The sequence below is a fragment of the Columba livia genome, chromosome 18 (assembly GCF_036013475.1).
Source record: "Columba livia isolate bColLiv1 breed racing homer chromosome 18, bColLiv1.pat.W.v2, whole genome shotgun sequence".
Lineage (NCBI taxonomy): Eukaryota > Metazoa > Chordata > Aves > Columbiformes > Columbidae > Columba > Columba livia.
Window position 1 is genome coordinate 12881485 of NC_088619.1, and position 27410 is coordinate 12908894.

The window sequence follows — 27410 nt, forward strand, 5'->3', positions numbered from 1 at the left end:
CTGGGCTCGCTCCAGCCCAGCACCCACTCCCAGCACAGCACCCGCTGCCCCATTAGCGGGATCGGTAACGGGGGCACAGCAGGGCTTGTAGGGGCTTGGGGTGAGTGGGGGGACAGGCTCCAGCAGAGCCACATTCTGCTGCGCGGTCCATGGGAACCCAGCCGAGCCCCGTGCAGGGGGCGAGGGGACACCGGGGACCCCACGCCCGGGACGGGCCACGCAGTGGGGACAGCCGGCGGGCCGGGTTGCGGGCGGAACGCAGGGGCGGGCGCGGCGGCGGGGGGGACGGCGATGGCGGTGGCACCGAGGCAGCGCGGGGGACAATTATGAGGGAGGCGCCGAGGCGGCAGGGGGCGCTGTGCCGGCGGACCGCCCCGCCCCGCCCGGGAACCCTCGGCCGGCGGAACGCGGGCGCTGGGGCGCGGGGCCCGGGCGGCGGGGGCGCAGGCGGCGGGCCGGGCCCGGAGGCGGCGGGCAGGAGCGGGCCGGAGCGGAGCGGGTCGGGCCGTGCTGCAGCGGACGGGCCGGTGGCTGGGCGGCCGGCGAGCCCCGGGGCCCGCGGGCAGCGCCATGGCGGAGACGATCGTGAGTGGGGCCCGGCGGCGGCGGCCGGGGGGAGGGGCGATGAGGCAGCAGATTCGTGTGGGGCGGCGGGGCCGCGCTCAGCCGGCACCGGGACCGCGCTTGGCCCGCACCGGCGTCGCACCGGGGCCGCGCCGGCCTCTGGGGACGGGGCGTCCCGCCGGGGTCGGGACCGGCGGTGTCCGGGCCGGGCAGCCCCCCCGGAGCGGTGCCCCCGCCGGTTCCCCGAACGTTTGCCCCACGGAAGTGCCCCCGGAGCGGGGGGGCGGCCCCGCTCAGCCCCGGCCGGAGAACGGGCTCGTCGGTACCACGAAGGTGGCCCGGGCGGGCTTCTCCCGTGCCAAAAGTTGGGAGAGTGTGAAGGGGCTCCTGGGGGTAACACCGGGACACTGGCAGCGCCCCGCGTCCCCCGGTGTCCCCGCCGCGTCCCCCGGTGTCCCCGCCGTGTCCCCCGTTCAGGACACGCTGCTGTCCTGGCCCTGTCGCCAGGTGATCGTGCTCTCAGAGCCCCTGGAGCCGCTTCCCCGGTCCCCGGCAGCACCGGGACGCTGATGTTTGTGTTGGCGACTTCCCTGCCAGCGTGTGAAGAATCGTCCCTGGCCTTTTCCCCCAAAAGCCGCCGTTTTTTCCCATCCCTGACTCCGGGCTGCAGCGAAGCCGCTGCTGGGGGTTGCACAGGAGCCGCCTGAGCCCTGTGGCTCTTCTCCTCGTCTTTTCGTTAGTGGTGGAAGCGGCAGGTCGGTAACGTGGGCTGGAACCCAGCAACAGCACAGGTGCCCATTAGCACCCGCTAAGCCAGCGTTCGTGTGTAGGCACCGAATAAATCATCCCACGGAAGCTCTGATTCACCCTCCTTCGGAAAGGTTAATTCCACGTCTGAGGTCAGAGCTTTGACAAGGAAAGCAGTGTTAGCGTTCTTCTTGGTGCCAGCTCCTTGCCGTGCCTCGTGCATTAGGGAAATTCATCCTGCAGTGTGCAGACGTCGCTCTGGTGCTGCCCTGCTGCTGGGAAATTACTTCCTTGTGCGTTTGCAGCATTAAAAGCAGGAGGGAGGAGCGGTGGGGCCGGTGTGCGTGAGCCTCCAGCGTGGCTGTGAGCGCAGGGGCGCTCTGTCCCCGTCACTAACTCGGGCTGTCCTCTTCACCCCACAGATAATCCGCGTGCAGTCGCCAGAAGGAGTGAAGCGCATCACGGCCACCAAGCGAGAGACGGTGGCCACGTTCCTCAAGAAGGTACCGGCAGCCTCCCCGCGGGGCCGGGCAGCGTCCGGCAGCTCGCACGCACTGGTGGCACATGTGTCACCTCACGGGGCAGATGCGCTGGTGGCAGCGAGGATCGCCGTGCCTGCTGGAAAAGGGCGTTTTTATTGGTGTAGCTGATTCCAGTTTCCAGAGGGAAAATGACAAAATTAAAGAAGAAAGCTTACCCAGCTTTTCAGCTGGAGTTTCCTGGGGTGGGAGCTCTCCTGGGCAGGAGAGGTTTTTAGTGTTCTCCCAAAGAAACGGCCGCTGGGGAAGCAGAGACAGGAAAGCCGATAATCAAACCCTCCCACGAGAGACTGGCCTCTTCAGGCGTGACCCAGTGAAACTCAGCTGCTGGAGTTGTCCTTTCCATGTCGTTTGAATGCACTTTGTGTGCAGTTGGTTTTCCAGTATGGTTCTGGAGAGAGCATGGAAGGGGTTAAGGTGCGATCTGCAGGTGATGTGGGAGCCTGCGGGGTTTCCTGGGGCAGATTTCCCGCTGGGTGCTCAGAACGCTGTGAATGCTGGAGCTGTCATGGTTGGGGTTGGCTGTAGCTGGTTCTTTGCTCTGATGCAGCTGCTCAGTGTTAAAGTTTAGTGTTTAAGCGCTCCTTCCCTCCTGGAGCTCTGCTGTAACCTGGAACCCTCAGGTCAGGATTTCTTTGCCCCGCGGGGAAGTGCTCTGTGTTCTGTGCCTGCAGGGCTGTTCTCTCAGCTCCATTTCCTTTCCCCCTGCGAGAGGGAAGGGGTGCAGACCAAAACCTGCTGCCCTTTGTGAGTCATTTGCTTGTTGGAAGCTGGAGCCCAGACAGCAGCCCCCACCCAAACGAACCCAAATCCTGACGGGTTTCAGGGCCAGGGCAGAGACAGTGGCTGCAGCCTCCGAACAGTCTCACCCAAAGAGAAAAGCGTTGCTTTCCAAATCTGAGGAACCCGTGCAAAACAAGCTGCTCAGTTTCAAGGGTTCATATTACCCGGGGCAGAGTGGAACAATCGCGCTTGCAAGCAGCTACATCAGAACAAAAGCAGCAGCACTCACTGAAATTGCCTGTTCAGCTGGGGAAAACTGTATCCCCTTGCTGAGCTGAATGCAAGAAATGTTTGGATTTATTCCCTAATATAGGGCTTACTCAAAGGTTTTGTAATAGAAGTTCCCTGGACTCAGCACTTGCTCTGAGCAGCTTTGGCATCTGAGCGGGGCCGTGGGGTATCTTAAACCTTGGCGTTCTTCTCTCTGTTTCAGGTTGCAAAAGAATTTGGTTTCAGGAATAATGGCTTTTCTGTCTACACCAATAGAAACAGGACAGGAGAGATCACGGCGTCACAAAACAAATCCCTCAACCTACTGAAAATCAAGTGAGTGCCGACAGAGCCGCTGCGGGTGCAGGGGTTTTACACCGGCTCCCTCCTCTCCGCGCTGCCCTGAGCTCTCCCCTCCGCAGCGGCGTTGGTGTCACGGTGCAGCAGTCCCGGCTCTCCGCTGTCACCTGCCAGCTCCCCAAAGAGGCGAACTTGGCTGATGTGCTGAACCGGGGGCGGTCAGAACATCTACGTGCGAGGCTGTGGCGGCTGTTGTTAGGTCGCTCCTGGCCTTGCTGTTCGCCTGCCGTGGTGCGGCAGCCCCAAGGCTCCGTCTGAGCTCCCCCGGCCCCCAGCCAGCTCCCTCAGCCCGGTTTTCCTCACCCTCTGCTTTTTTTCCGGCATTGGTGCCAGAATCTGCCAGTCCCCTGTGCAGAGCGGGGGCTGGAGGCAGGTGCAAAATGCTGTGATTGCATCGTGTTTGGTTGGGAATCTCTTCATTCTGTTCACCTGGAGAACAACGTTAAACTGACTAATAGTACAAGAACTGTTACTACCTTGTGCAACTTGTCGCTTGCCTGTCGGCGCTGGCATCTGCGACCTGAGGGATCCGCGCTGGTCCCTGTCCCTGCTGGAGCTGTTGCTTCTCTCTGTAGGCTCTTTTCGCCTTTATTTCATCTTTTTTCCCCTCAGTCTTATCTCCTGATTAAAAGATTTGCATTTATTGCGTGAATAACCCAAGCAGCAGAAAGGTGGCCAAAGGAATGGCATCAGACTGCCTCGTTTGCTAGCCCATTTAATTGTTTGTAATAGACTACATGCTGGTCTGTGTTTGGGAGGCCCAGCAGCAGGTCCCGCTAGCCGTGTGTTGTTTCTCCTCCCCGCAGGCATGGCGATATGCTGTTTCTCTACCCCTCGAGCCCAGCTGGCTCCTCCTCAGAGACCATGGACACCTCTGTCTCCCAAAGCCTGCGGCCCATGGGGGCCCCCCAGGTGGTGGAAGATGAGATCGACCAGTATCTGATCAAACAGGACGGGAAGATTTACCGAAATCGAGACCAGCAGCTGTAAGTAGAAGGCGGATTTTGTTCCTGCCGGCACATCTGTGCCGCAGCAGAGCTGGTGACATCTCGTCTGAAAGCGGCAGCCAGGAAGCGCTGCGGGAGCTGCCCCCCGCGCTCTGCCCTGCCCCTCACTGCCTCGGGAGCGTTCGCAAGGGAAAACAGCCCTTGCCATTGTCCTGGGAGGTTAAATTGAGCCGAGAAAGGAAGCAGATACCAAAATCCCAGGGTCTTTGCCAGGAAGGACTCATTCAGAGAATCTATTGTTGTGACCAAGGTGGCCCCTGCTGTGGGGCTTGTGATGGTATATTTTTTGCTCCCGAAACATTCGGAATTCTCTAGACTAAAATGAGAACTTTGGATTCTTTGCCGGGATGTCCTGGCAGGCAGTGCCGTGCAGCCGTACGAGGTTACGCTCTGGGTGTGGCCCATGGCTTGATAAGCAGGAGTCCGCTGTCTGCAGGAGCTTCTGTTCCACGTGGCCCCAACGGCAGCTCCCCGTGCTCGGGGTGCGGGCGGCAGGGCCAGGTCTCCATCCCCCAGGGCATGGACGGGGAAAGGCGCTTCCTGCCGGAGCCACCGCCTCGGCATCGCCAGGCCGGCCGCGGGGAGCACCAGGGCAGGTTTGGGGTTGACGTCTGTCAGAGCAGAGGCCTGGGCTCTGCTGCCTTGTCTGGCCGCGGTGCAGAGCCGGCACAGCCCCGCGCCGCTGGCCCCGGCACGCTGCGGTTGCGTGCGGCTCCTGGGTCTTTAATCCGGCCGCTCCTTAGAAAGGAAAAGCAAAGAGGTGAGTGGGAATACCCAGTGGCAGGGGGACTTGGGTCTCTGCCCACTTGCCCTTTTGGCTTCCTCTCTATCACGTGCCTTTCTAACCTTTCTGTGAAACCGGGGAGTCCATTGTGTTCACCAAAATGCAGCGCAGCCTTGCTTTGCCAAAACTTTTAGCTGCAAGAGGCTTAGATAAACAAAGCAGCTTGTGTTTTTTGTAGAAGTAATAGTACAATGGTGAGTTAATACCACCGAAAATCTGCCCTGATGCTGCTAAAATGTCCGTCTCTGGATGGCTGGTTTTTATCGCTCGTCGTTAACAATGTCCCAGTGGGTCCTGGGCTGGTGTCTGTCCCGGTCGTGGCCTTGGGGCTGGACCCTCTGCAAAGGAACCTCCGGAAGGGCTGGAGCAAACATTTTAAAGGCAAGCAGGAGTTCCTCCTAAAAGGGAGCCGCTTGCCTTGCCCGTTGTGTTGCCCTCCGTGTGGTTTATCTTCAGCGCTGCAGCAGCAGGGAAGTTTGCGGAGATGCCGCCTTTATGTGGAAAATCCTATCTAACCTTCCCAGGCTGGCGATAAACAAGGGGAATGTCACATTAGTGAAACAATAAAGGCAAAACCCATCACTCCATGGCAAAAACATTGTCTTTAACTTGGCCACGTTTTTCGAAAGAAGAAAGGCAGGTATTGTTCTCAGCATGGGCCGCGGTGCAGGGCTGGGTATTTATGACCGATGAGGCCTGGGCTGGCTCTGCGTGTGCGGATCGGTGTAACCACGCGGCGATGCTGGCGTGCGGCTGAGCGCGTCGCCCGCCTCAGTGCTCGCTGTGCGTTATCTGCCACGGCCCCTCGTTAAAGCAACGCTGCAACCGGATCCCGGCCCCTTTGTCTCTACAAGAGCCGAGGTCCTTGCTCCTCTCTAGAGACCTGCCTTTGAAAACCAGCACCGACCTCGTGCTGGGGCAGAGGTGGGGGGAATATTTGTGTTGTTTTGGGTTTGCTTTTTATTAAAGAGATCACCTCAAAAGATGATGTTTTCCCCTTTGTTTTGTAACTTTACCCAGCAGGTCTTTATCTGTCCGATGAACACACGCTTCCCTGTTTGTTCCAGACCATCCTCTAGCGACTGATAAAAGATGAACGTTTTAGTTGCCTTTTTGTTAAAACCACCCTGGCCAGCCCTGTGACGTAGGTTTGAAATTCTTTGAGTCGAAACACAACCCAGTGCAGGGTTGTAAAACTCGAGAAGCTGCGACCTGAGGTGCGCTGGGGCGGCCGCTCGGGGAGCAGAGCCCGCGCCACAGCCCGCGGGAGGGCTTCACCGTGACCGCGACTCTCGCGTTTGACCCGAAGCTGTTACCGTCTCTTTATGTGAAATTATCTTGTGGTGGCCCCCCTGTAACATTCCCCGGTGGGTGGAGGGTTGCTCGGAGCCGTATGATTGTACAGATCTTTCACACCAAAAGCGTTATTCTGGAGCAACTTTTACAGCCTGACTTTTCCATTGTTAAACGAGATTTAATGCTGCTTCTCTTTCTCTTTGCGCAGGTGTCGCCACGGCCCCTTGGGCAAATGTGTGCACTGTGTACCGCTGGAGGTAAGAGCCTGAGAACCCGCTCTAGAGACTCCCACAGGCACGTGTGCTCTGGGTTCGGTTTCTCGTGGCGTGGACGCTTTTCCCCGGAGCGCCGCCCGTGCGGAGCCGTCAGCTCGGGCTCGCAGTCCCCACAAAGGCACCGGTCGCATCCAGGAGCGCTAAAGCTCAGGGCCCTTGCACCGCTGGGTTTGTTCTGGTTAATGCTCTGGTTTCCTGCAGTAATGGGTTTAACAGAAAGCACTTTATAAAAGATTTCCTCCCTCTTCGCTCTCCCCTGGATCTTCATCCCCTCTTGAGGGTCCCAGCGCTCCCCAGTTTAACCGCGTATTATTCGGGTTGATGGCAGCATTAGTAACACCCGCAAATGTGCGGTGTAATTTATGGCACGAAGCGGCGATCCCTCCGACGTCGCTGCGTTCTCGGGAGCTCCTTAGGCCGTGTTTGAGCAGCTGGGCTTTTTGTTTGTCCTTGGATATTGAAAAGAAAAAGCATTTAGCCTTTGAGGCTCGTTCTGATTTGTGGAGCCTGTTATAAAAGTAGGAGGCGATAATAAAAGCGGCTGTTGTAAAGCCCCACTGTTTGTGTCCCAGCAGTAGCTGCCTCGAGAACGAGCCGAAATTCCCCTGATTGTTTCCACATTGGGAGCGAGTGGGGTTGACTCCAGAACATCCATTTGTTTAGCGCTCGGTGTGTTATCAGGCAGGTGTCTGACCTGGCTTTTCTTTGTGTGCTGTTTTTGGCAGCCTTTCGATGAGGATTATTTAAACCATCTGGAGCCTCCAGTGAAGCACATGTCGTTCCATGCCTACATCAGGAAGCTGACCGGAGGGGCGGACAAGTAAGAAAACCTCTGTGTTTGAGGGAATTTACTTGTAGCTGCTTTTTAATAATACAAATAATACAGACAGATCTCACCAGCGTAGTGCTGGGTACAACCGTTGAATGGCAAACTGGGGAGAAAACAGCGTGTTAAAAGAAAAAAAGAAAAGAAGAAAAAAAAAAGTCTATATTTGGGGTTCTTTTATTACTTTTGTTTTGCTGTGGCGATGTAATTGCTTCGAGGAAGCGCTGCTGGGGGAGGAGGCCGGGGGAGGGAAGGGGATTCCCTAACAGTACCAAGCTCCGAGCCTGGGTCTGAAACCTCGTGAAGAGGCACTGAGACCGTTGAGAGCTTGTAGCGGTGGCTTTTGTTACCTGCAAATGTGACGAGGACAGAACGATGGGCCTGAGAATCCTCTGTCCCTGACTCCGCTCTGTCCCTGACTCCGCTCTGTCCCGTGCTCCCCGTGTTCTTAGTGAAACCCTCTCTTGTCGTGGTGCCGTGGTTCACCGCCCGGTAACCGGCAAATGAGGCGTCCAGCCCCGTGATGGGTGGAGGATGCTGTGGTGATACGGGCCAGGGAAGAGCTGAGAATAACTAAGTTAAGCAGAGGTGAGACCCTCTCCCTGCTATTCCGAAGTGCCGTTGGGATTTTTGTAATGTCTTTGGGAGATGCAGCTCAGGGCTGTAATACTTCAATTTGCAGGGAACTTCCCTTTGCAGGAAGCCTTGTGTGCATGGGAGAAGCTCTAATTTGCCCTGGCAGGATCATCTGTTACTTCCCACGCACTGCATCAATTATTTAAGCAGGGTCCCATGAGTTTTCTGTCTCTGCTCTTGCTCGAATATCTGCTCAGGAGCCGAATCAGGGACCAAGTGTCGGCCTCCTGACCTCGCTAAGTGGGCAGCAGAGGTTTTTGGGGTGCATAGGAGCAGAGTGTCCCCCGGGGGGGTTTGCAGGGGCTTAGGGATCCTCTGAAGATGCAAAGTGTTGGTGTCTCCATGTCTCTGCCCTGCTCCTCCTGTGATATTTCCAGCCACTTTCAAGACCCAAAAGCATTTACTGTGGTAACAGCCGCCGTATGTTTTCCTTCTTGCAGGGGGAAATTTGTTGCCCTGGAAAACATCAGCTGCAAGATCAAATCGGGCTGCGAAGGGCACCCTCCGTGGCCAGAAGGCATCTGCACCAAGTGCCAGCCAAGCGCCATCACTCTCAACAGACAGGTGAGGCGCAGCTCGGGGAGCCCTTCTGTTAAAGCTGAGAAGGGGCTTGGCTTTTATTTTTGGAGACATGGCTTCAGGAGCAGCCAGCTTGGAGCAAGGAGCCTTTGCGTATTGGCTGTTGTTGGGGAAATGCTGTCAAGGTCTTCAGTCCTTGCAGAAAAGGGCTCCAAAATGTGTCTGTGTCAGCAGTTTCCTTTTGTGTGGAGGATGCCCGAGCTGGCACCGCCAGCGACGAACCTCCGCTCCTTTTCCTCCTGGGATCCAAAAGGCCACCCACTGTTTCTTCTTGTTTCCTCTGGAATTTCAGTGTCTTTTTTTAGCTGCAAAGGCTCTTGGGGTAGGGGCCGTAGGAACCCAAGTTAATGGGGTGCTGGGGGTGCTCAGCACCTCCCCACACTCCAGCCCGCGGTGGGTTCTGCTGTGGGGCTGGGAGCGGTGCCAGGGGGACGCTGCGGCAGAGGGGAGGGTGGGAGCTTCTGTGTCCCTGTTTTGGGGGATTCGGCTGTAATGTGTGTCCTGGGAAGGTGTTGGTGATAGGCAAAGTAACCAGACCGTGCCAAGGATGGCCTGACGCTTGAACTTTGTCAAACAGAAATACAGGCATGTTGACAACATCATGTTTGAGAACCACACAATTGCAGATCGCTTCCTCGACTTCTGGCGGAAGACGGGAAACCAACATCTCGGGTACCTGTACGGGCGGTACACAGAGCACAAGGACATCCCTCTGGGCATCCGCGCCGAGGTCGCTGCCATCTACGAACCCCCACAGGTAAGAGCTGCGGCCACGGCATCGCTGTCGACTCCTAAAGATAATCGGGGAACACAGAAACGCGTTTGGGTTTGGGAAACCTCACACAGTATTTCCAGCTGCAGCTCCGTAAGGAAAATGGTCCCATGAAAAAGATGTTGTGATTTGGGTCTTTGTGTGTGTCGCTGCCACTGAAAGAGCTTTAAAACCCAGATTTGCTTTTTGTTAATTTTCACATGTTTTTGACATTGCCCCAGCCTTAAACCATCTGAGTACGGGGTAACTTCTTAACAGCTGATTTCACTGTACGTGTTTCTTTGATTACCGGATTTCCAAGTTTGTGGCGTGGAACAGCCTGAAAACAAATTCTCTGCTAGGAAGAAAAAAGTCGCTCCCTTGCTTCAATTCCTTACCAGCTCTCTGGGAAAATTTAAGTGGTTTAATTAAACAGAAAGGAAGTCTGCTGCCTTGAGTGAGAGGCCGAGGTTGAGATACGGTGCGTTGGAGCAGCCGGGAGTCCCCACTAGATGGTGCACGGCACCGCGCTCGGCCCAGCACCGCACGGCACGGCACCGCACGGCACAGCCGAGTCCTGCCAGAGCGCGCCCGCCGAGCCCGGCCTCCCGGGAAACACAAAAGCTGACTTTGGTGTCAGAGAGCTGAAAACAGAGCTGGAAGAGCCGCTCTGCCCACAGCACAAGGCTCAGCCTGGAGCTGCGTTTGCCTTCTGGCTCCTTCGCTGCTGATCCGAGTCACTTTTCTAAGTGCGAGCGCTACGTATACAAACATATCATGGTGCGTCAGATGTTTTCTCCCTCTTGATGATTTCTGCAGGGTTGCTGGAGTAAAATGCAACAGGCTTGTCTGTGGAATAAAACAAATGTTTGGGAGTGCGTGTGTGAGAGCGGAACTGCAAAACATTTATACGTTCTTCCCTTTCTTTCCAATACGAGCAGAGCCCCTGCTTTGGAAGCTGTGCACAGCAAAAGCCGGGCGGGTTTTGCTCTCGTGGCGAGCGGTCTCTGCCGGGCTCCTCTGCACGAGAAAGCTCTGAAACGCACCCGGGGGTCGTGTTCTCCAGAGCACGGGGGAACCCTGCGCACGGGCTCTTGGGCTCGCTGCGTTTCTGCCTCTGCCGCTCAGCGATTCAGACAAACGAAGCGGCGGCACCAAACTGGCAGGTTGAACACAGAGCTTTGGAAAGTTTGTATGATCTCTCGCCTTTTCCAAAGCGCTTGGAAACAGCAACGGCCTGTTTGTAAATGCCGAGACTTTCATTCATAAAGCCGGACGGAGTTTGCAAATGTAGCTGAAGGGCTGCAACGGGATGGGTCTGTGAATGCAGGAGGTCTCTGGGGTGGGAGCCGTCAGTGGTGATGCCAAGGGGAAACGTGGCACTCTGCTCCCATCCTCGGCCTCGCTACTGCCGAGAGGTGCACCGTGTTTTCTCCTGTTCCGTTTTACTAGCGAGTTTTCCTTTGCTGCAGATCGGTACACAGAACAGCCTGGAGATCCTGGATGATCCAAAAGCCGAGGTCGTGGATGAGATCGCTGCAAAGCTGGGCCTGAGAAAGGTTAGGATGCTGGGGGATTTCGCGCGTCTTTGCGTGGCAATGGAGAAAGTCGCCGGCAGTTCTCTTCGGCTCCGCAGGGTTATTCAAGACCGCCGGGGCGCTTCCGAGATGCGTCGGTAACTCTTACACTTTTAGGTATGAAAAACAAAACAAGAGCGTTTTCCCGAGCACAAGCGCCTCGCAGGGCTGTGCAGCTGAGGTCAGCAGTCCTCGGGCACGGGCGCGTCAAAGGGAGCAGCAAAGAAGCAGAAACATGATTTTTCCCTTTATTTCTGCTCAGATAGGAGCCGTGTCTGGTAGCATCTCCCCGGTGAGTGCTAATTTGGCACAGATGGAGCTGGAGTTGCCTCCCGAGTTTGTTCTTTTGATGGGATCTGTGCTCCACTTCAGGAGCAGAGGGTCCTGCGTGGTTTTTCTCCTCCTCTGTGGGGTCCGTGCACCCGCCGCCCGCCAGACCCGCGGTGTGGGGGTCCAGTGGTTTGCTGATTCCACTCACTCCTGTACTGATGTTTTCTGGTTTGGGGAATCTGTTGGTATCGCGTGAATACCAGGAATGAGATGAACACAAACAAGATTTGACTTGCTAAAGAAAACACAAATCAGAGAAGGCTCGGCACAGTAGACTGTAAATGTCTGCGTGAGGCCTTTTGTTCTCGGCAGATAAGATCTCCAGCCTTTTGCCAGTGTCTGAGGCAAAGCTTCTGTGTGTGTTATTTATTCCCACACTTTTCCCTTGTTTCTCACATCAGATATTTTTAATCAATAGGACTTAGCACGTAACATCCTGCTGGCTGCAGGTTTTGGTCTGGCCGGGCTGTGCTGGGAGCCTGAATCAGCAGTTACTGGGAAGGGTTAACGCTGGCAGCTGTTCTCAGCACGTGTGCGCGGGTTCACGCCGCGGTGTGTGTGTCCGCGTCCCCGCTCCGATCTGCAAACAATGCAGAAAGCAGGAATGTGTTTTTTGGACCGGAGCAGGCTCTGAGTTGGAATGAATCACACTCCAGTGGGAACGTATGAGCTTTATCTTAACTAGCGACTGCGAGCTTCAAAATGAGATCATGTGAGCCGCTCTGTCATCCGCTGGCGCTGCCGCCGCCGCTTTGCTTGGAATGCTCCATAGGAAATGCTTTTTGCTGTGGGTGGGAGGAGAAAGCGGCTCAGAGGCCTCTTACAGCCTCCAGATCTTTCCATGAAAAGATATTCCGTAGTGAAACATGAAGCTGCAGGTGCCGCCGGGCGGCCAGCTGGCACGGCGCGCCTGGAAACGGGGTGGAAGCGAGCCCGCACAGCTGGGAGAGCCATTTCCTTCAGCAGCGGGGCTGCCAGCGGCCAAGAACATCGTGTCCCGCTAGGAGAAAATGTATAAGCGCTCTTCTGGTTTGGGTTGTTGTTTTTGGTTTGTTGTTTTTTTTTTACTTAAAGCGACTTTCTCCGTGTCACTTCTGTACAGGTTGGCTGGATATTCACCGACCTGGTCTCTGAAGACACACGGAAAGGGACCGTTCGGTACAGCAGAAACAAGGTGAGATTCGAGCGTGCGGCTCGTCACAGCTGCTGGCACTGAGGGTTGGTGTCACCACGTAACCGCAGCCGTGCCGAGCCAGGGCTGCTGCTGCAATTCTCTTCTGAGAAGCTCAGCAGGAAAAAGAGCTGGAGCTTGAAGGGCCCTGGTGGGGTTGGAAGGTGTTCGGGTGGCACGCGGAGCCGCCTGCTGTAAGAAAACGGTGCTTGTGGGTTAAAACAATTTAGCAGAGTGGAGGGAGTGGGGTGTGAGGCGCAAATCCAGCGAGCAAAAGTGACTCAGTGCCAGGATGTGCCTGTGGGCTGGGCTCTGTGAGATACACACGGCTCACACTCGGACCTTCTCAGCTTCCTGTCGTTCTAAAATCAACCGTGTCCCTATTTGGAAAATGAAACCCTGCTTTAAAAACAAAAAAGTATGTGTGTAAAGGCGGGTGGAACTAGAAGTGGGACAGTCCCTGTGGCGAGGGCCAGGCCGGGGCTGCAGAGCTGACATGTCACATTCCTGCCCCGGTTTCTGCAGCAGCTTTCTCCGAAAGCGCTTCACTGGGTGGGGGCGGTTTCCTTTGGCTGCAGACCAGGTTACACCGCGTTGTCCTTTTTATTGACATTTCTGCTCTCCCCTCAGGACACGTATTATCTCAGTGCAGAAGAGTGCATCACAGCTGGACACTTTCAGAACCAGCAGCCCAACATCTGTCGCCTTTCTCCAGATGGTCATTTTGGATCCAAGTTTGTCACAGTTGTGGCTACAGGTACAAACTGGCCTCGGCTTGTCCGGGCGCTCTCGGTTACACGTGAATTATCTCTTGTTAACAGCAGAATATGCAGCTCTGTCAGAAGTCAGACGTCCTGGTCCCCATCTGTCCTATTTAACAAGGGTTCTGCCTCACTCTGTCAAGTAAAATACTTCTTTATGTTCCTTTGCTATCTTCTTGACAATTATTTACCCTGTCCCCTGCAGGAAAGTTATTTGAGGCTCAGAGCTGGAGCACCCGTCTCTGTGATCCACAAAGCATTTATTGCCCGCAGCCAGGGGAACAACTGTTGCTCGCTTTGCTGTTTCAAATCCCGAAGCCCCAGTTTCTGTTGGCTGAAAGCGGCGGCACAGAACCCGGTGCTCACGCTCCTCTGGCTGCTTCAGCGTAGAGCAGGGACCTTTATCTCCCTCGTGTCGCCGTCAGGGCAACCTTTGCCTAGGATGCTGTGTCCTTCCATGCATGGAAACCTGTTGTTTGCCTGAACAAAACAGAGTAGCCTGCAAAATGCTTTGCTTTGTCACCTCTGATTTTAGCCGTTTTCGCAGCGAGTCTCCACAGGCCCCGTGGAAGGGCGCTGGAAGTCCACCCGCCGTTCTCCACGGGGTGACTCATGTGCTTATTGAACGTTTCCCTGGAGCAGATGCGCTGGGCTCTGCGTCTGGTTAACGCAACGAAAAGAACGCGTGACTTGCCAATAGCATCAGTGTGAAAACCGAAAGTGTGATGCTGTGTCCCCTCCTCCGAGCCCGGGTTTTGTGAGTGTTCCCGGAGCCCTGTGCAGTGAAAACGCCCTCGGTCACCGGGCCCGTGCAGCCGGACAGCTGCCTGTGCATTCCAGACTGTTAAACGCATCCATCTTGCGTTGAAGATAGATGTGTATCTCACTCGCGCTTTTTGTTTAGTTATTTATTTCTGGTTGGTTTTTGGGTTTTGCTTTTAAACAAGGTGTTGTACTGAGAAGACACTGGCTGGCTCTTTTCAGGCCTTCCTTGCGTCTTGGTCTATGTTTGATTTCTAGGAGTGTTTGTTCTGGAGCAGCGAGTGATTGAGGTTAGAGATCAAAGGGTAGAAAGCGAATATTTCCTCTTTTCTGTTCCAGATAATTTAATTCTCTTCTGTTGAATCAGCCCATCAGGTTTCTATTTAAACACTTGATTCCTTCCTTTTGTGCCTCATAAATATATTTGGATAGTTTGCACCAACCTTTTCTTTAAATCCTCTATGTGGATTAGTTCCTATCCCCTCCTGAATTCCTAGGTTTGGAAACGGTAACGTTTTCCTACCATCTGTCTGTATCTTCTCTTTCCAGTTGTATTCTAATGACATATGACCTGGTGTTGCTTACGTTATCCAAATTACAGTGCCAAGCGTGTGAGCCAGGGTCTTCACTTCCACTTTCCAGGTCAGGTTTCGCCCAGGCCATCCACTGCAGGCTGAGAAAACACTTTTTGGGCCTGACGTGATGAGGCGACCAACCCTGAACCCGCACTCGTGGTCCCGTGCAAAGGGAGGGGCTCTCGGGAGCTGTGCTGGCTTTGCTCCCAAAGAGAGGGGGGACCTGCGGGTGCTGGGAGGGCGATGCTGCGGGACCTTCCAGAGCGCAGCTTCACCTCTCGTCAGCCCCGGCGCAGCGCTCTGGCTCTGTCCTGTTAAGCTAGCTGTGAAAATGACTGTTAATAAAGCAATGTAGAATTTAGAGGGGATTCTTGCCTAGAAATCCTTCCCACACGGCAGTACCAGCAGTTTCATCTTTCCGTTCTTCACTATTAACAAGGCCATCGCGTTCGATGTTGCTCTTTTTGTCCCGTCTCTCCGGGTTACACCAGGCAAGCCGCTCGTGTGGGATTTTCTCAACCAGCCTCTTCTCTTCCAGGTGGTCCCGACAACCAGGTCCACTTCGAGGGCTACCAGGTGTCGAATCAGTGCATGGCACTGGTTCGGGACGAGTGTCTGCTGCCGTGCCGGGACGCGCCGGAGCTGGGCTACGCCAAGGAGTCCAGCAGCGAGCAGTACGTGCCCGACGTCTTCTACAAGGTAAGGGCTGCGCGGGGGAGCCGCAGGAACGGCTCTGCCGTGCGTCTGGAAACCAGCACGGCCAGCTCAGGAAAGGATGTTCTTTGAGGTCTGAACTATTTTCAGTAGTAACCGTTCACCACATGTCTGCAAAGTAATTGCATCAGCTCCGTTTCCCCCTCGTAAACGTGCCGGTTTGGTTTCCAGCACAGCAGTAGCCATTGGCTGTCCAGCTTCTGAGCGAGGTCTGCAGCGATCCACCGAGAGCCCCGATTCACCTCCTCTTCCCTGTTTGTGGGCAGCGTTTGTCACGCTTCTCTGTTGATTTTAATTCACCCGTGTATGATGCGCTTACCGGCACCGGCTGGGCAGCAGATGCGAGAAGGGGCAGCGCGGTTTGTGCAGCAGGAGGAGGGGCAGCCCTGTGCGTGCCTCTGCCACAAGACGCGGGAGCGAGGGCAGGACCGGGCTGCGCCCCTGGCTTTTCTCCTGGTACCGGGGTCACCGCCTGCGCTCGCTCCTGTTCCCGGGTCAGGCAGCGAACCCCAAAAACCGGTCCCGAGGAGCAGCGGGGGGGATGTGTGTCCAGAGCGGATCCAAAACACCCTTAGGTGACGCGCCGTGCAGGAGCGCTGCGGGTGACCTGTCTGCCGCGGGGCGCGGTGTTCGCGGGTCGCGGTGTTCGCTGGTGATGAATGGGCTGTCGTCGTTCCCCTGACAGTCGTGTCTGGAGATCTTCAGCCCCACTGTGTCTGTGGGGCCAAGCTAGAAACTTGGGGACAGGATCTCTGCGGAGGCTGATAGCGCTGCCTCTCAAACCGGGGATGGTGCTGCCCCATGAGCAAGGACAGAGGCATTAATTAATGGCTCTGCTTGCCAACTAATTAGCCATCCATCACCCAAGTTAGTTATCTCGTTCTTGCCTGCGATACTCACAGCTCGCAGCTCTCCTGCTGCCTGTATTAAAGCTGTTCGTTAAGGAGCGGAGGACAAGCAAAGCTTCCCTTGGGACAACTGAGCTGGTCAAAATGCGTCCTGAACCCAAGACTGGGAAATGCTGGCCTGGATGAATCAGCCCGTGAGGCTCCATCTCCCTCCTCCACCCCTCAGCACCAAACTGCGCCTGGGAACAAGGATCGCCTGCCTCTTGGCCAAACCCAGCGCCGGAGAGGAAAGGTAGATGGAATTAGCGCCTTTTCCCCTTGCACTTGGCTCGCCCGAGGAGCTGATAAGCCAGGTCTGATTTAGCTCCATCGGAGCTCGGCTGCGCAGGGGTTGGCCCTGATGTGCGGATGAGCTCATCCCTGGCGGCTGCGGCGCTGTGCCGTGCTGTGCCGTGCTGTGCCGTGCTGTGCCGTGCCATGCGCGGGGTGCAGCTCACGGGAGGTCCCACAGGTCTGGGTGCCACATGTGGGGCCACCCCGGGTGCTGGGAGCAGCGGGAACCGGTGGGTGTTCCCATAAGGGCTCCGCTCCCATCCGTAATGCGAAGCAGGGAGATAAACAGAATGCAAACGGATGGTTCCAGCCTTCTGTGGAAATTTCCATGAACCACTGATTCACTGGGTCGGGCTGCAGCTTATTTCATGTTTTATAACTTTATCCGAGATTGCGTTTTTCATGATGTGCTCGAGGAAGGCTCGAGCGCTGCTCTGGCGGGTGTAATCGTCCTTCAGACTTAAACGTGCTTGGCTATAGGATCTCTTAATTTTTTTGGAATGTTCTTAAATCGATGGAAAGCTTAGTCACCGCTGGCTCTGAGAGCCTTTGGGGTCTCGTTAAATGTGCGAGGCTTGAGGTCAGAGACACTACCTCATGGTTACTGGGCCGGTGACAGCGGTGGGGTCAGAGCGGTGCTTGCGCGGAAAACGAGGAGCCCAGGGCTGGGCAGAGCGCCGCTGCTTCGGGGTCCAGCACCCGCTGCCCCTTTCTCCATGAAACCCGCAGGAGCCGAGCAGCTTTGTCCCCGTCCTCGTCCCCTCCGTGCCGCCCCCAGCTCCCTTTGGGCAGAAAGCTGCACTTCTGGAGCGGTTGCTGCGTCTTGTCTCGGACCAAGAGGCTGTCACTGGTAGAGAGAAAAGTCCAGATATCTATTTCTGTGTAATACCCAAGTATGCATTTGAAAGGCCCTTTGGGATGAGCAGAGCGATACAAATTTATTCTAATTGGATTAGAACCAGAAGGGCAATGTTTGTGGAGTACAGATGTATTTATAGAACAACGATGCATCCAGATGCAAGGCCCGGCTTGCGGGACCCTGGCTCACCGTGGGTCGGCGGGGGTGCTGTGTTCGCGCATGCGGTGCAGCGCTGCGCGTTGGTCACGTCGCTGGGGACGTCTCACGCCTCCGCTCGCACCAGACGTTGTTTTTCAGCACTGACTGTTGGGAAACGCAGCTGGCCTGGAGCTGCGGCGCCGCGGGCCGTTCTGCGGCGCTCTGGGCCGTTCTGGAGCGCTGCGGGCAGGGGAGCTGCAGCTCCAGGACTGTCACTGCGCAGCTGACGAGCTGCACGGCGGGAGCAGCGGCTGCCTTTGCCCAGCAAGCTGCTTTTCTGTGGTTTGCACGACATTATGTGCTTGCAGAGCGGAGCAGGGCTGCCCTGTCCCCTGGGCCCATGGCTGGTCCTGCCCCAATGCAGCTCACCTCCTTTTCTTCCATGGAAATAGGAAAGCTGATGGTGCTGGCGTTACCCCTGGGGGGCGAAGGCGTTTTTCCTGAGGCCTCCAGCTTTGTGACTTCTCTATCTCTTTCCCGTTCTCTTTGTGTTGGCCGCCAGTCCCGCTGCTTAGCAGAACCACCCCGGTGGAACTGGCAGTAAGCGCTTTCTACACGTGGCCGTTGCTTTCCTGGCTCCCGAAGGCTGGAGTTCTGCTCTGGCGTGACAGTCGAGGGCTTTAGGGACCACGAGCACGAGTTACTTTGCTCTGAGGTGCCTCTGCAGGTAAGATCAGCCAGAAGGAAGAAAACGTCCCCTTGTCCTGCCAGGTTGTGTGCGAAGCGTCACAGCGCAGCGCTGCTCCCAACTCCAACGTTGCACAACCCGCACGCGCTCCCTGGCGAGGCCAGCGCAACGAGACTCGTGAAGGAGTCGCTCCCGTTGACACACAGGCACTCGAGTCGGAGTAACCGGCCTCTTTGGGAGTGAAGACGTCGATGTTGCAATGGCCACTTCACCCCGTTCCTCAGCCGGGTGGGGGAGAGCCCAGCTGAGTGTTGTGTATTTCCATTCGCTGTCTCTGTCCTGAGGCCTCTCCTGTGTCCATCTGGCTCTAGAAAATAACCAGGCTGATTTTGATTCCACTGGCCGTGTACCTTCCAGCCCATGGGTTGGTTATTCCCTGCCCGAGCGTTGCCCGGCTGCTCCCCACGGGCCCACGTGCTCTGCTCCACCTTTAATTTCTTGGGCTTATCAACCCCCTGCCGAACAGAGGAAAGAGGTGGTCCTGTTTTACAGACCCTTTGAAACACTTGAACAATTGGGTTTCAGGACTGGCTTTGTCTCTTATCACAGGTTTTGTGTCAGCTCAGTGCAAACACGAAGGTGTCATCCTCACCATGAGCTGCATTTTACGGCCACCTTTATATTTCCCCAGAGTTTCTTTGGGATGGTGTAAGACGAAAGCACTTCACAACGGCATGAGCGTTGTGAAAGAGCCGTTTTGCCCTCGCCGAGTCCTGCGTGTGCCCTGCAAGCAACGCCGGCTGAGCCTCGGCTCCCGCTGTGCCACGCGCGGCCCCTCCTGCCTGCGGAGCCACCGGCGTGGGCGCCGCTTCCCTTGGAGCGAAGGGGAGTGTGAGCCGGGCTGTCCCCACGCGCTGCCGACCGTTTGCTTCGGAATCCTCTGCATGGGGAGGGCGCGAGCGCTGCGCTCAGGCTGCGCGGGGTTTTCACTGGCGGCAAAGGGCTTCCCTGGCCGGGCTCCCTCCGGCGGGTCGCCTTGGGCTGGAAAAGCCGTCTTAGCCTTAAATGTCCCAGCCGCTCTGGGGAGGAGGAGGACGCGTTATTAGCTTGCAAGGAGTCTCCTGAGAAGGGCTTCAACTCTCGCTGACCCGTCACTCGCTCTTAGGAAAGTCGCTGCGTGTCTGTGCGTCAGCCGCTCTTGTCGGTGCGAGGGGCCAGGGCTGCCCGGTGAAGCTCTTGGAAACTGCACCGGGAGGAGCAGAGCTGGGCTTTGTGACCGCGCGGGAAGGACGGGCCGTGGCTCCGCAACGCGGCACCTTTGGCACAGCAAGCCTGAGGGGCACGGGATGCCAGGGCTGCCCCGGGACGTGGAGCCGCAGCCTCTATTGCTCCGCGCTCAGCTGCTCCCCTCACTCTCCACCAAAATCCCCAGGGCCACTCGGAGCCTTTCCAGCGGTGCCGCGGGGGTGTGTGCCGCGCTGGCCGTCGCGCCCATCCCTTCCCTCTTTGACCTCATCCCTCTGCAGCTTCTGCCTCCAAACCGCGCTCTGAACGTCTCTAATTGCAGCTCCTGCTGCACCCTCCAGTTTTCTCCTCTCTTGTGGATGATTCACTGTCCATATGCTCCAGGCCCTGCTGCTTGATTTTTATCCAGGAGCCAAGTGCTTGCACCGTCGTTAACCCCTTCCTGGCCCCCTTCTGGCGTGGTTGCCACGGGCTGTTTGTGGCTCCCGGGCGGCAGCACTAAGGTGGGAGCTCAGGATGAAGATGTCTTTCTCCCAGCTCGGCATTTGTTAAGGTCTTTAAAACGTAATTGCCTAATAAAATGGTGCGTGGGGGTTGGAGAAGAGTGCCGGTGTTTGGGGGGTCTGTCCGGGGGGGGCGGTTTCGGCTGCATCCTCGGCTGGAGCACGGTCCCAGTCTGGGGGGACAGTCTGGTGCACGTCCCGAAGGCCCCAGCAGTGTGACATTAAAAAGAAGGCATTTAACGTGGAAATCCCCAGAGGCGGAGATTAAAGCGAACAGGTGCTGGAAAAATGTTTCTGCATATTAGAACTTAATTAGATTTGAAAATGAATTCCAGATGGGCTCATTATGGCTGAGTTGTTGCAGGTTCGTTCTTGCAGGGGCAGGATTGTGTTTGGGAAGCTGATTCGGTCTGATCAGGTTTGATTCCCGGCTCTTGCCGTATCACCGAGATCTCGCGGCAGGTTTAGCTCTGTGATCTCTTGCAAAGGCTCCGCGTCTCCTCCGGCCCCTGTCAGAGCCCCAGAGATCTGAGGCCACGAGCCACCGGCCCCGCTGCCGAAATCACCGCGGGGCCAACAACCTGTCATGTTCAAGGAGAAAAGATCCTTATCGGAATTGCTTTTAAAAAGGAGCTTCAAAGCCTGGAAGGTGGGTTTTTGTGCAGCTCCTGGGGACGGAGGGCGCTCGGGGAGGGGCTGTGCCGGGGCGGCGTGCCGGAGCCTGCCCGGGCGATCCCCGTGCGGGCAGAGCGGGTGCTGGCCGCCGCGCCGCATACCTGTGCTGCGTAAATACCGGCGTAACCACGAAGTGCCGGTAGCGGGGGAGCGGCGTGTGCCGGGAGCAGACGCGGCTGGGAGAGGAGGGAGCCAGCCCAGGAACCGCCGCTCCCCGAGCACCGCGCTCCGGGGGCGCCGGCTCCACCGGCAGCGCCGGCTCCGGCTGCAGCCGCCGGGGCTGCCGAGAGCTCGGTGAATGTAAACTGCAGTGTAAGGTCCCTGATTGGAAATTATGGGCGTATGATTTATATGGGGCTCTGTGAATGATTTATAACATGTTAAGTGATGATTTAGGTAGAAAATACAACCCCCTCTTACAGAGTCTTTAATGAAAAGTGTCAGTTCGCATGAATTTATTTCTGAAGCTGTGTTTGAACTCGGCATGTTTGACATAAATCACGTCTAATTGTCATTTCATGATTAATGAACATATGCTGGCCGTTTTTCTCCATAATTAAACTTTATGTTCGATTCGTCTGGCAAAGCAAAACAAGTTCCTGCGTTGTGAGATGCGGCTCCTCGGGTCCGCGTGTGAGAAAGCGCCTGGGTTGCCGGTTCCCAGGCGGGGGCTGCGTGGGGGCTCGTGGCCGGGTTTGCAGAAAGCCGGGTTTGACTTGGCTGAGGAAGCAGCTGTGGCACCGTCCCTCCCTTTTCGGATGGTGCTGCTCCCTAAGTGGCATTTGCGCTTCTTAAATAACACCGGGCACCTCTGCGGTGGGGATGAGTGAGGCCAAGGGCACCAGGGGGGCAGTGCCCACGCTCTCCCTTGGCTGGCAGGTCCCCGAGCTCCCTGTCCCCGGACAGCGCGGATTCGGGCAGCCCCACAGCGCCAGCCACACGCCAGCAGGTTGCTTCCCACCCCCGAGTGACCTGCCAGGGCTGGGGATCCCCGGGCACCATGTGGGCACCGCCGGGTGGGATCCCTCGGGCTTCACACCAGGGCCGTGTGAGGAGTAACAAGACTCTTCTTCTTTCAGGACATAGACAAGTTTGGCAACGAGATCACCCAGCTGGCTCGCCCGCTGCCGGTCGAGTACCTCATCATCGACGTGAGTGTTCGCCTCGCTCGCTTGCTCGCAGCAGGAGATGGTCAGGGCGGAGCGAAGTTCTTAATGCACCTTGAAAATTCACATTAGGGGTGATTCACAGGGCAGAGTTTCTTCCTTTCTCCCGTCCCCTCCGCTGCCGGACAGCGGTAGCGCAGAGGCTGCTGCGCTGTGGGGTAACTGTCGCGCTCTGGGGACCCGAGTGGCACCAGGGGACACGCTGGGAAGTCCCTGCCCGGTGTCCTGTCAGGGCTGGGAGCTGGCACGGGGCCACATGCCGGGGAAGCCGCCAGCCCTACAGATGTATGTGCCGGGCGCTGCCTCACCCGGAGCTCGTTAGAGAGCTCCAGTTGTCTGTCACTTAGCAGCAATTAAGGATGCGGCTCCTTTCGGTGACTCAGCAGAGCAGGTTGGTTGTACCGAAATGCCTTTTCCTGGGGGAGGGAGTTCCCATACTCTGCCCTTTGGCTTGAAAGGAAACTCTTACAGCGTGGAAGGCAGGAAAGCAAATAATCCAGATGACAGATGATATTGCTGGAGTTAGAGGTGATGCCAATACCGATTAAATCCAGCCGGAGCAGCCAGCCTGCCCCGGCGCAGGGAAGCTGGCAGCCCGAGCCTCCCCCGCCTCGTCCTTCTGCCCGTTCACTCTCTGCCGTGTGTGTCGCGTACCAGAGCGACTCGGCTGACACGGGGACGTGGGACCCGCGCGGGGAAATGTTGCGTCAGGAACAACGGGCTCATTGTGTGGGCCCCGCGGGCGCCCCGTGCCAGTCGGCAGCGTGTTTATTGCTCTAGTAGTAAGGGCATCTGCTTCTGGGCTACCTGGGGTGTAATTAAGATGAAAACAGATTGATGGAAAATGCATTCAGGAGCAGTCCGGAAAGCTGCATTTCTGAAACAACTTGTATTATCTCTTTTTTATTTTTAAAGGCATTATTCCAGCTAATACTGTCCTAGCAGGTATTTCTGCTTACAGAGGTACTCACCGACAGGGCTCAGCAGTCAGGAACTGATGCTTTAAAGCCCCAGAATCAGGACAGGTGTGAATGTCATTCGCAGCCCCAAACACCAGCTGGGCAGCTCGGTAACGCGGGCACAAGGCCGTGTCCCCCGCACCCGTCCGTTCGGCGCAGGGCGGCAGGGCCGGCGCACACGGGGTGACTGCGGGGAAGCCTGGGCCCCCGGTCCAGCCCCGAATGACGCGCGGCCCCGGCTGCTCTCCAGTGTCAGGAGCTTTGCCTCCCGTGTCCCGCCCGCCCCTCCTGCCACCAGCGCGCTGACCAACCTTCCTTGGATTTTTTAGATCACGACGACTTTCCCCAAGGATCCAGTCTACACTTTTTCTATTTCTCAGAATCCATTCCCCATTGAGAACCGCGATGTGCTGGGAGAGACTCAGGTAAGGAGCAATTCACAGCAAAGCTGTTCCGTACAGACGGGTCATCTGTGCCCGTACTGGTGTCTGCAGAGGCAGCTCCAGTTGTGCCCTTAAATCACCCCGTCGCGGCTCAGCCCCGTGCTTGCCAAACGTCTGGCTGCCGATCACTTCGCTGGGTGATGGGGACCGGGGCCCCCTGAGCCCCCAGACAGCACCAGACAGGTCGGGGAGCTCCAGCCCCACGGTGACAACCCGGGACCCACTTCTCCCTGTGGATGGGAGCGGGACGGGGTCTGTTCTCCAGCTCCGAGAGCACCGAGTTCTCCTCCTGGGTTGATTTTTAAAACGCAGAGGCCATTTACTGCGAGAGGCCGTAGCGCTGAGCAGAGGCAGCTGCCCGACAGCCCCAGGCGCTCGCTGGGTGTTGCCAGCACACGGAACTCGAGTTGCTTTAAAGCAGCAACAGCATGTTCCTCTAAGGAGGCTGAGCCAAAGATGTCACGGGATTCCTCCAAAAGTTGTCACGAGAACGGGGTCGCCGCCCGTGTGTCTGCGGCGTGGGAGAGGTCGGCTGTCCAGCGGCAGCTTCGGTGCTCGGTTCTGAAGCCACCCTGGGTGTGGGAGCAGGGAGACCAAGGGAGTTGGGGCAGACGGGGCTCAGCTGCCTCTGTTCCTCAGGGACGGGGCTTTGAGCTGAGCTGACCGGCCCCTGCTCAGCTTCTCTTGCTCAGATCCGCTCTGGTTGTTCAGGTGCTGGGACGGGAGAGCCGGTGAGGCACAAAGATCCCGCTCTCTGGAACTGGGGCAGCCTGGGCTCTGACTCCACGGCTGCCCCTGCACATTGAACTGGCGCCCAAAAGAGACAGGAGTGTTACAAACAGGACAACGAAGTTACCACATGGGGGAAGTGACTTCTCTTTATTATTGTCCGCTCTCTCTAGGACTTCCACAGCTTGGCCACGTACCTGTCCCAAAATACTTCCTCCATTTTCCTAGATGTCATTTCTGATTTCCATCTGCTCCTCTTCCTGGTCACCAACGAGGTGATGCCTCTGCGGGTATGTACCGCGGGGGAGTGTCACGTCAGCGTCCCCGGGGCCCCGAGCTCCTCCGGGGCGTCACTTCTGCGTGAGGTGACAGTCCCGCGGCCAGGCTGGGTGCCTGCGCAGGGCCCTGCGGCTGCCCAGCGCCTCTTCCCGGCCGACCTGTTGGTTGAAGGTTTAAAATGTGAAAGCAAAGCCCGGGACTAGTCCAGGAGCTGCTCCAAGCAGCGCGGGGGTGGTTGTTCGCGCGGTCACGGAGCGGGCAGAGCCAACTTGGCTGCAGCTCCGAGAGCTGGAAACGTTTGTAAAAATATCTCAGGATCAGAAATTCCTGTTGTAAAGATAACGAGATCAGAGCCCCCCAAATCTCGGTGAGGCCAATGACTTCCTGGCTGCGCCGCTCTTGGCCGGGCACCGGGGCTTGGCAGCTGCCCAGGGCCCCGGTTCACATCTGCATGGCCGGACCTGCCCGGGGTGAACCGCGCGCCAGCAAACGGGCCACGTGTGTGCCAGAGGCTCCCGGGGCGCCGGGCGGACCCTGGGCAGCTGCAGATGGGGCTGGGGCCGGCACGCTCCGGCACGGTGGGTTTGCACCGCAAGGAATCGGACTCGACCCACAGGTGCTGCTTTGGTGATAAACCTCCTCCCTGTGGAGAAAAGGGGAAGCGTTTGGGGTTTAGGCGTACGTCTGAATGCTGGGGGGAGCAAAAGGGATAAACTGCATCGTGGTCCCTGCCTGTGGCTGTCCCTGGTGGCACCCAGAGAGCAGCAGCTGGGACTCGCGGCCCTGGCTGGTGGCACTGCCCTGGTCACAGCCCCAGCCTGCGTGCCAGAGCAGCACCCAGCACTGATTTCCCTCTTACTGTTTCCAGGACAGCATCAGCTTGTTGCTGGAAGCTGTGAGGACCAAGAACGAGGAGCTGGCACAGACCTGGAAGAAATCAGAGCAGTGGGCAACCATCGAGCAGCTCTGCAGTAAGAACAGGGGTCCCTGGGGAAGGGGGTCCCTGGGGAGGGGGTCCTGTGACAGGCAGGACTTGCCCCGTCCCCGTGCTCCCCCGCTCTGACGGGCTCGCTCTCTCTCCCGCAGGCACGGTGGGTGTGCAGATCTCAGGACTGCAGGAGTACGGTGCCGTGGGCGGCTCGGCACACGCCGCCTCGGCGGCCGTCTGGGCCTGCCAGCACTGCACCTTCATGAACCAGCCGGGCACGGACCACTGCGAGATGTGCAGCCTGCCCCGGACCTAGCCGCGCCGGCACCGCGCCAGCGCCAATACACAGCAAAACCTCGAGCAGCAGCAGTGGTGCTTGTCCCTTCCCCATCCTCCCTTCTGCTTCCCCCACTTGGGTCCCCCCAGGGTGCGGAGCCGGGCAGGGGGTGACTCCGGCCCCCCTCGGTTACCCCTTGCAGGAGCTGGGAGCCCGGCTTTATCATGCTGCTTGGGAAGCCAATGCTTAACCTCAGCCTTTGCCGCGCAGGGCTGGGCTGTCCCCCTGCCGCCCCCAACTGCTGCCGTGGGCTGTTCTGGGGGCTCGGGGGAGCTGTGGGCAGCCGGGCCCCTCCCTCCCTGCCCACAGCAGCCTCCTGGGCTTGGCATCTTGACCGCAGCTTTGCTCCCCTTTCCCCGCCCCCCTGGGCTGCTGCTGCCAGCTGTGGGTGCCCGGGTGCCGGCAGCTTCTGTGGTAAACAGCCCCGGCAGAGTGAGCAGGCGCCTGGCACCAGCACCAGGCCAGACATGGCTCTGCCAGGCTGAGCCCCGGGCGCTGGCACCACTCCCAGAGCAGGACAGGCCCCCCAGCAGCGGGCAAGGGGTGGGCATGTGCCAGCCCTGGCTCGACACCGCCCCCGCGGCACCATGGCCACAGGCCCTGCTCACTCCCGCTCCTGCGCTGGGCACCCCGAGTCCAGGGGCTGTTGGGGCTGGGGAGGGGACAGAGAGGTGACTCTGGTGTCCCAGGGGCTCAGCCCTCTCCCAGGGCACTGGCACAGAGCCCCCCATCCCCACTGCTGTGGGTTCAGGCCTTAATTAACCCCCCGGGGTACCAGTTCCTGCCCCATGCCCTGCTCATGGCAGGGAGGGTCCGTCCTGCACCTGTGAGGCAGGGACGCCCTGTTCCAAACGGCCACCCCGACCCCCTGCTGCTGCTGGCGAGCGCCTGCCCGAGCTCTGCCGAAGGCTCCGTCCTCCCCGGTGTCACCGGAGCGGCTGTGCGGCCCCAGGGGCTGTGGTTTGCTTTTCCCCGCGGTTTGCTGGTGTGTGGGGCTGCGGTGCTGGACTGCGCTGACCCGGGCGCAGGGTCTGTGAGTAGCATTTAATAAAAGCACCTGAAAGGAGAAGCCGGTGCCACGTGTGCTGTGCCGGGGGCTGCGCTGGGCTGGGGAGACCGGGGGTTGTTGAGCCCCGGGCACTCAGCACCCCATCCCCTGACCGCGGCTCCGCAGACGGTCTGTTTGCAATCAGCGCTCAGCCATGTGCAGCCGGGCCCCGCGCCAGCCCAGCGCCTTCAAAAGGGCCGGCAGGAGCCGCGCGGAGCCAGAGCCGGGGGAGCTGAGCTGGGGAGCCGGCGAGCGGCTGCCGTGTCCGCACCGGCGGGACCGCGCTGGGGTGGGTGGCAGGAAGGTGCGGATGGTGCCACGTGCCCAGCCTGGGCCTCTGGAGCACGACGCCTCTTGGGGTCCCGCTGCCGGGGCCGTCGGGCACACGGTGCCGCAGCTCCCCGCAGCGCGGCCGTTCTCACCACGCTGTCCCCGGCAGCGCCATGTCACGGCTTCTCCCGCTCCTGCTCCTGGCAGCTCTGGGCTGTGCCACCAAGCTGAGGCAGCGGCCGGCGGCGTGGGACGACGGAGCAGCCGGTAATGGTGACATCCCCCGCAGCGGGAGCCCTGCCCGCCAGGCGGGGGCTGTGGGCGCTGGGGTACGGGCGGGCTGGGGCTGCCCTGCCCGAGGCGGGGCTGGGAGGTGCTGGGGGTCCCGTCCCCCCAGCCCGTCCCCTCGGTGCCGCAGCCGAGCGGGGGGCACCGAAGGGCTGCGCCAACCTGACGCTGGTGCTGGACAACTGGAAGTTCGCCATCACGTCCCAGCTGCGGAACCTGCTGCTGTTCCACCCCCAGACGGTGCTGCCCGACTACGGCAGGTGGGGGGGCCGGGGCCGGGGCCGCCGGGGTTCCCGGGTCCCGGGGCGCCGCCCCTCACCCCGCTGCCCCGCAGGATCCGGTCGCTGTCGGGGGCGCTGGACGGGCTGTACCGGGAGTTCAGCGCGCTCAAGGAGCAGCTGGGCCGCCTCTCCGGCCGCTTCGCCGA

The 27410-nt window shown here is 58.3% G+C and overlaps 1 protein-coding gene across 2 annotated transcripts; it reads left to right on the top strand.

The window, feature by feature from the left end:
- Positions 1–9: 9 nt before the first annotated feature.
- On the top strand, positions 10–26446 carry NPLOC4 (NPL4 homolog, ubiquitin recognition factor). 2 transcript variants are annotated; one of them, XM_065035075.1, is made up of 17 exons: positions 10–100; positions 1734–1814; positions 3067–3179; positions 4010–4189; positions 6499–6547; positions 7291–7385; positions 8468–8591; positions 9184–9363; positions 10830–10916; positions 12367–12438; positions 13066–13192; positions 15072–15232; positions 21616–21687; positions 22991–23086; positions 24007–24123; positions 24981–25083; positions 25199–26446. In XM_065035075.1, exons 4-17 carry the CDS (start codon positions 4020–4022, stop codon positions 25354–25356), a joined length of 1611 nt encoding a protein of 536 aa, XP_064891147.1. In that variant the 5' UTR covers positions 10–100; positions 1734–1814; positions 3067–3179; positions 4010–4019; the 3' UTR covers positions 25357–26446. The 2 variants fall into 2 exon arrangements, with proteins under 2 accessions (XP_064891147.1, XP_064891146.1); XM_065035074.1 differs by lacking the exon at positions 10–100 and adding an exon at positions 410–585.
- The last annotated feature ends 964 nt before the right edge of the window (positions 26447–27410 follow it).

Bases quoted from the DNA above. Each gene is read 5' to 3' on its own strand.
- NPLOC4 (XM_065035074.1), top strand. The intron at 4,190-6,498 runs GTAAGTAGAAGG...CTCTTTGCGCAG, and splicing joins CGAAATCGAGACCAGCAGCT to GTGTCGCCACGGCCCCTTGG. The intron at 7,386-8,467 runs GTAAGAAAACCT...TCCTTCTTGCAG, and splicing joins CTGACCGGAGGGGCGGACAA to GGGGAAATTTGTTGCCCTGG.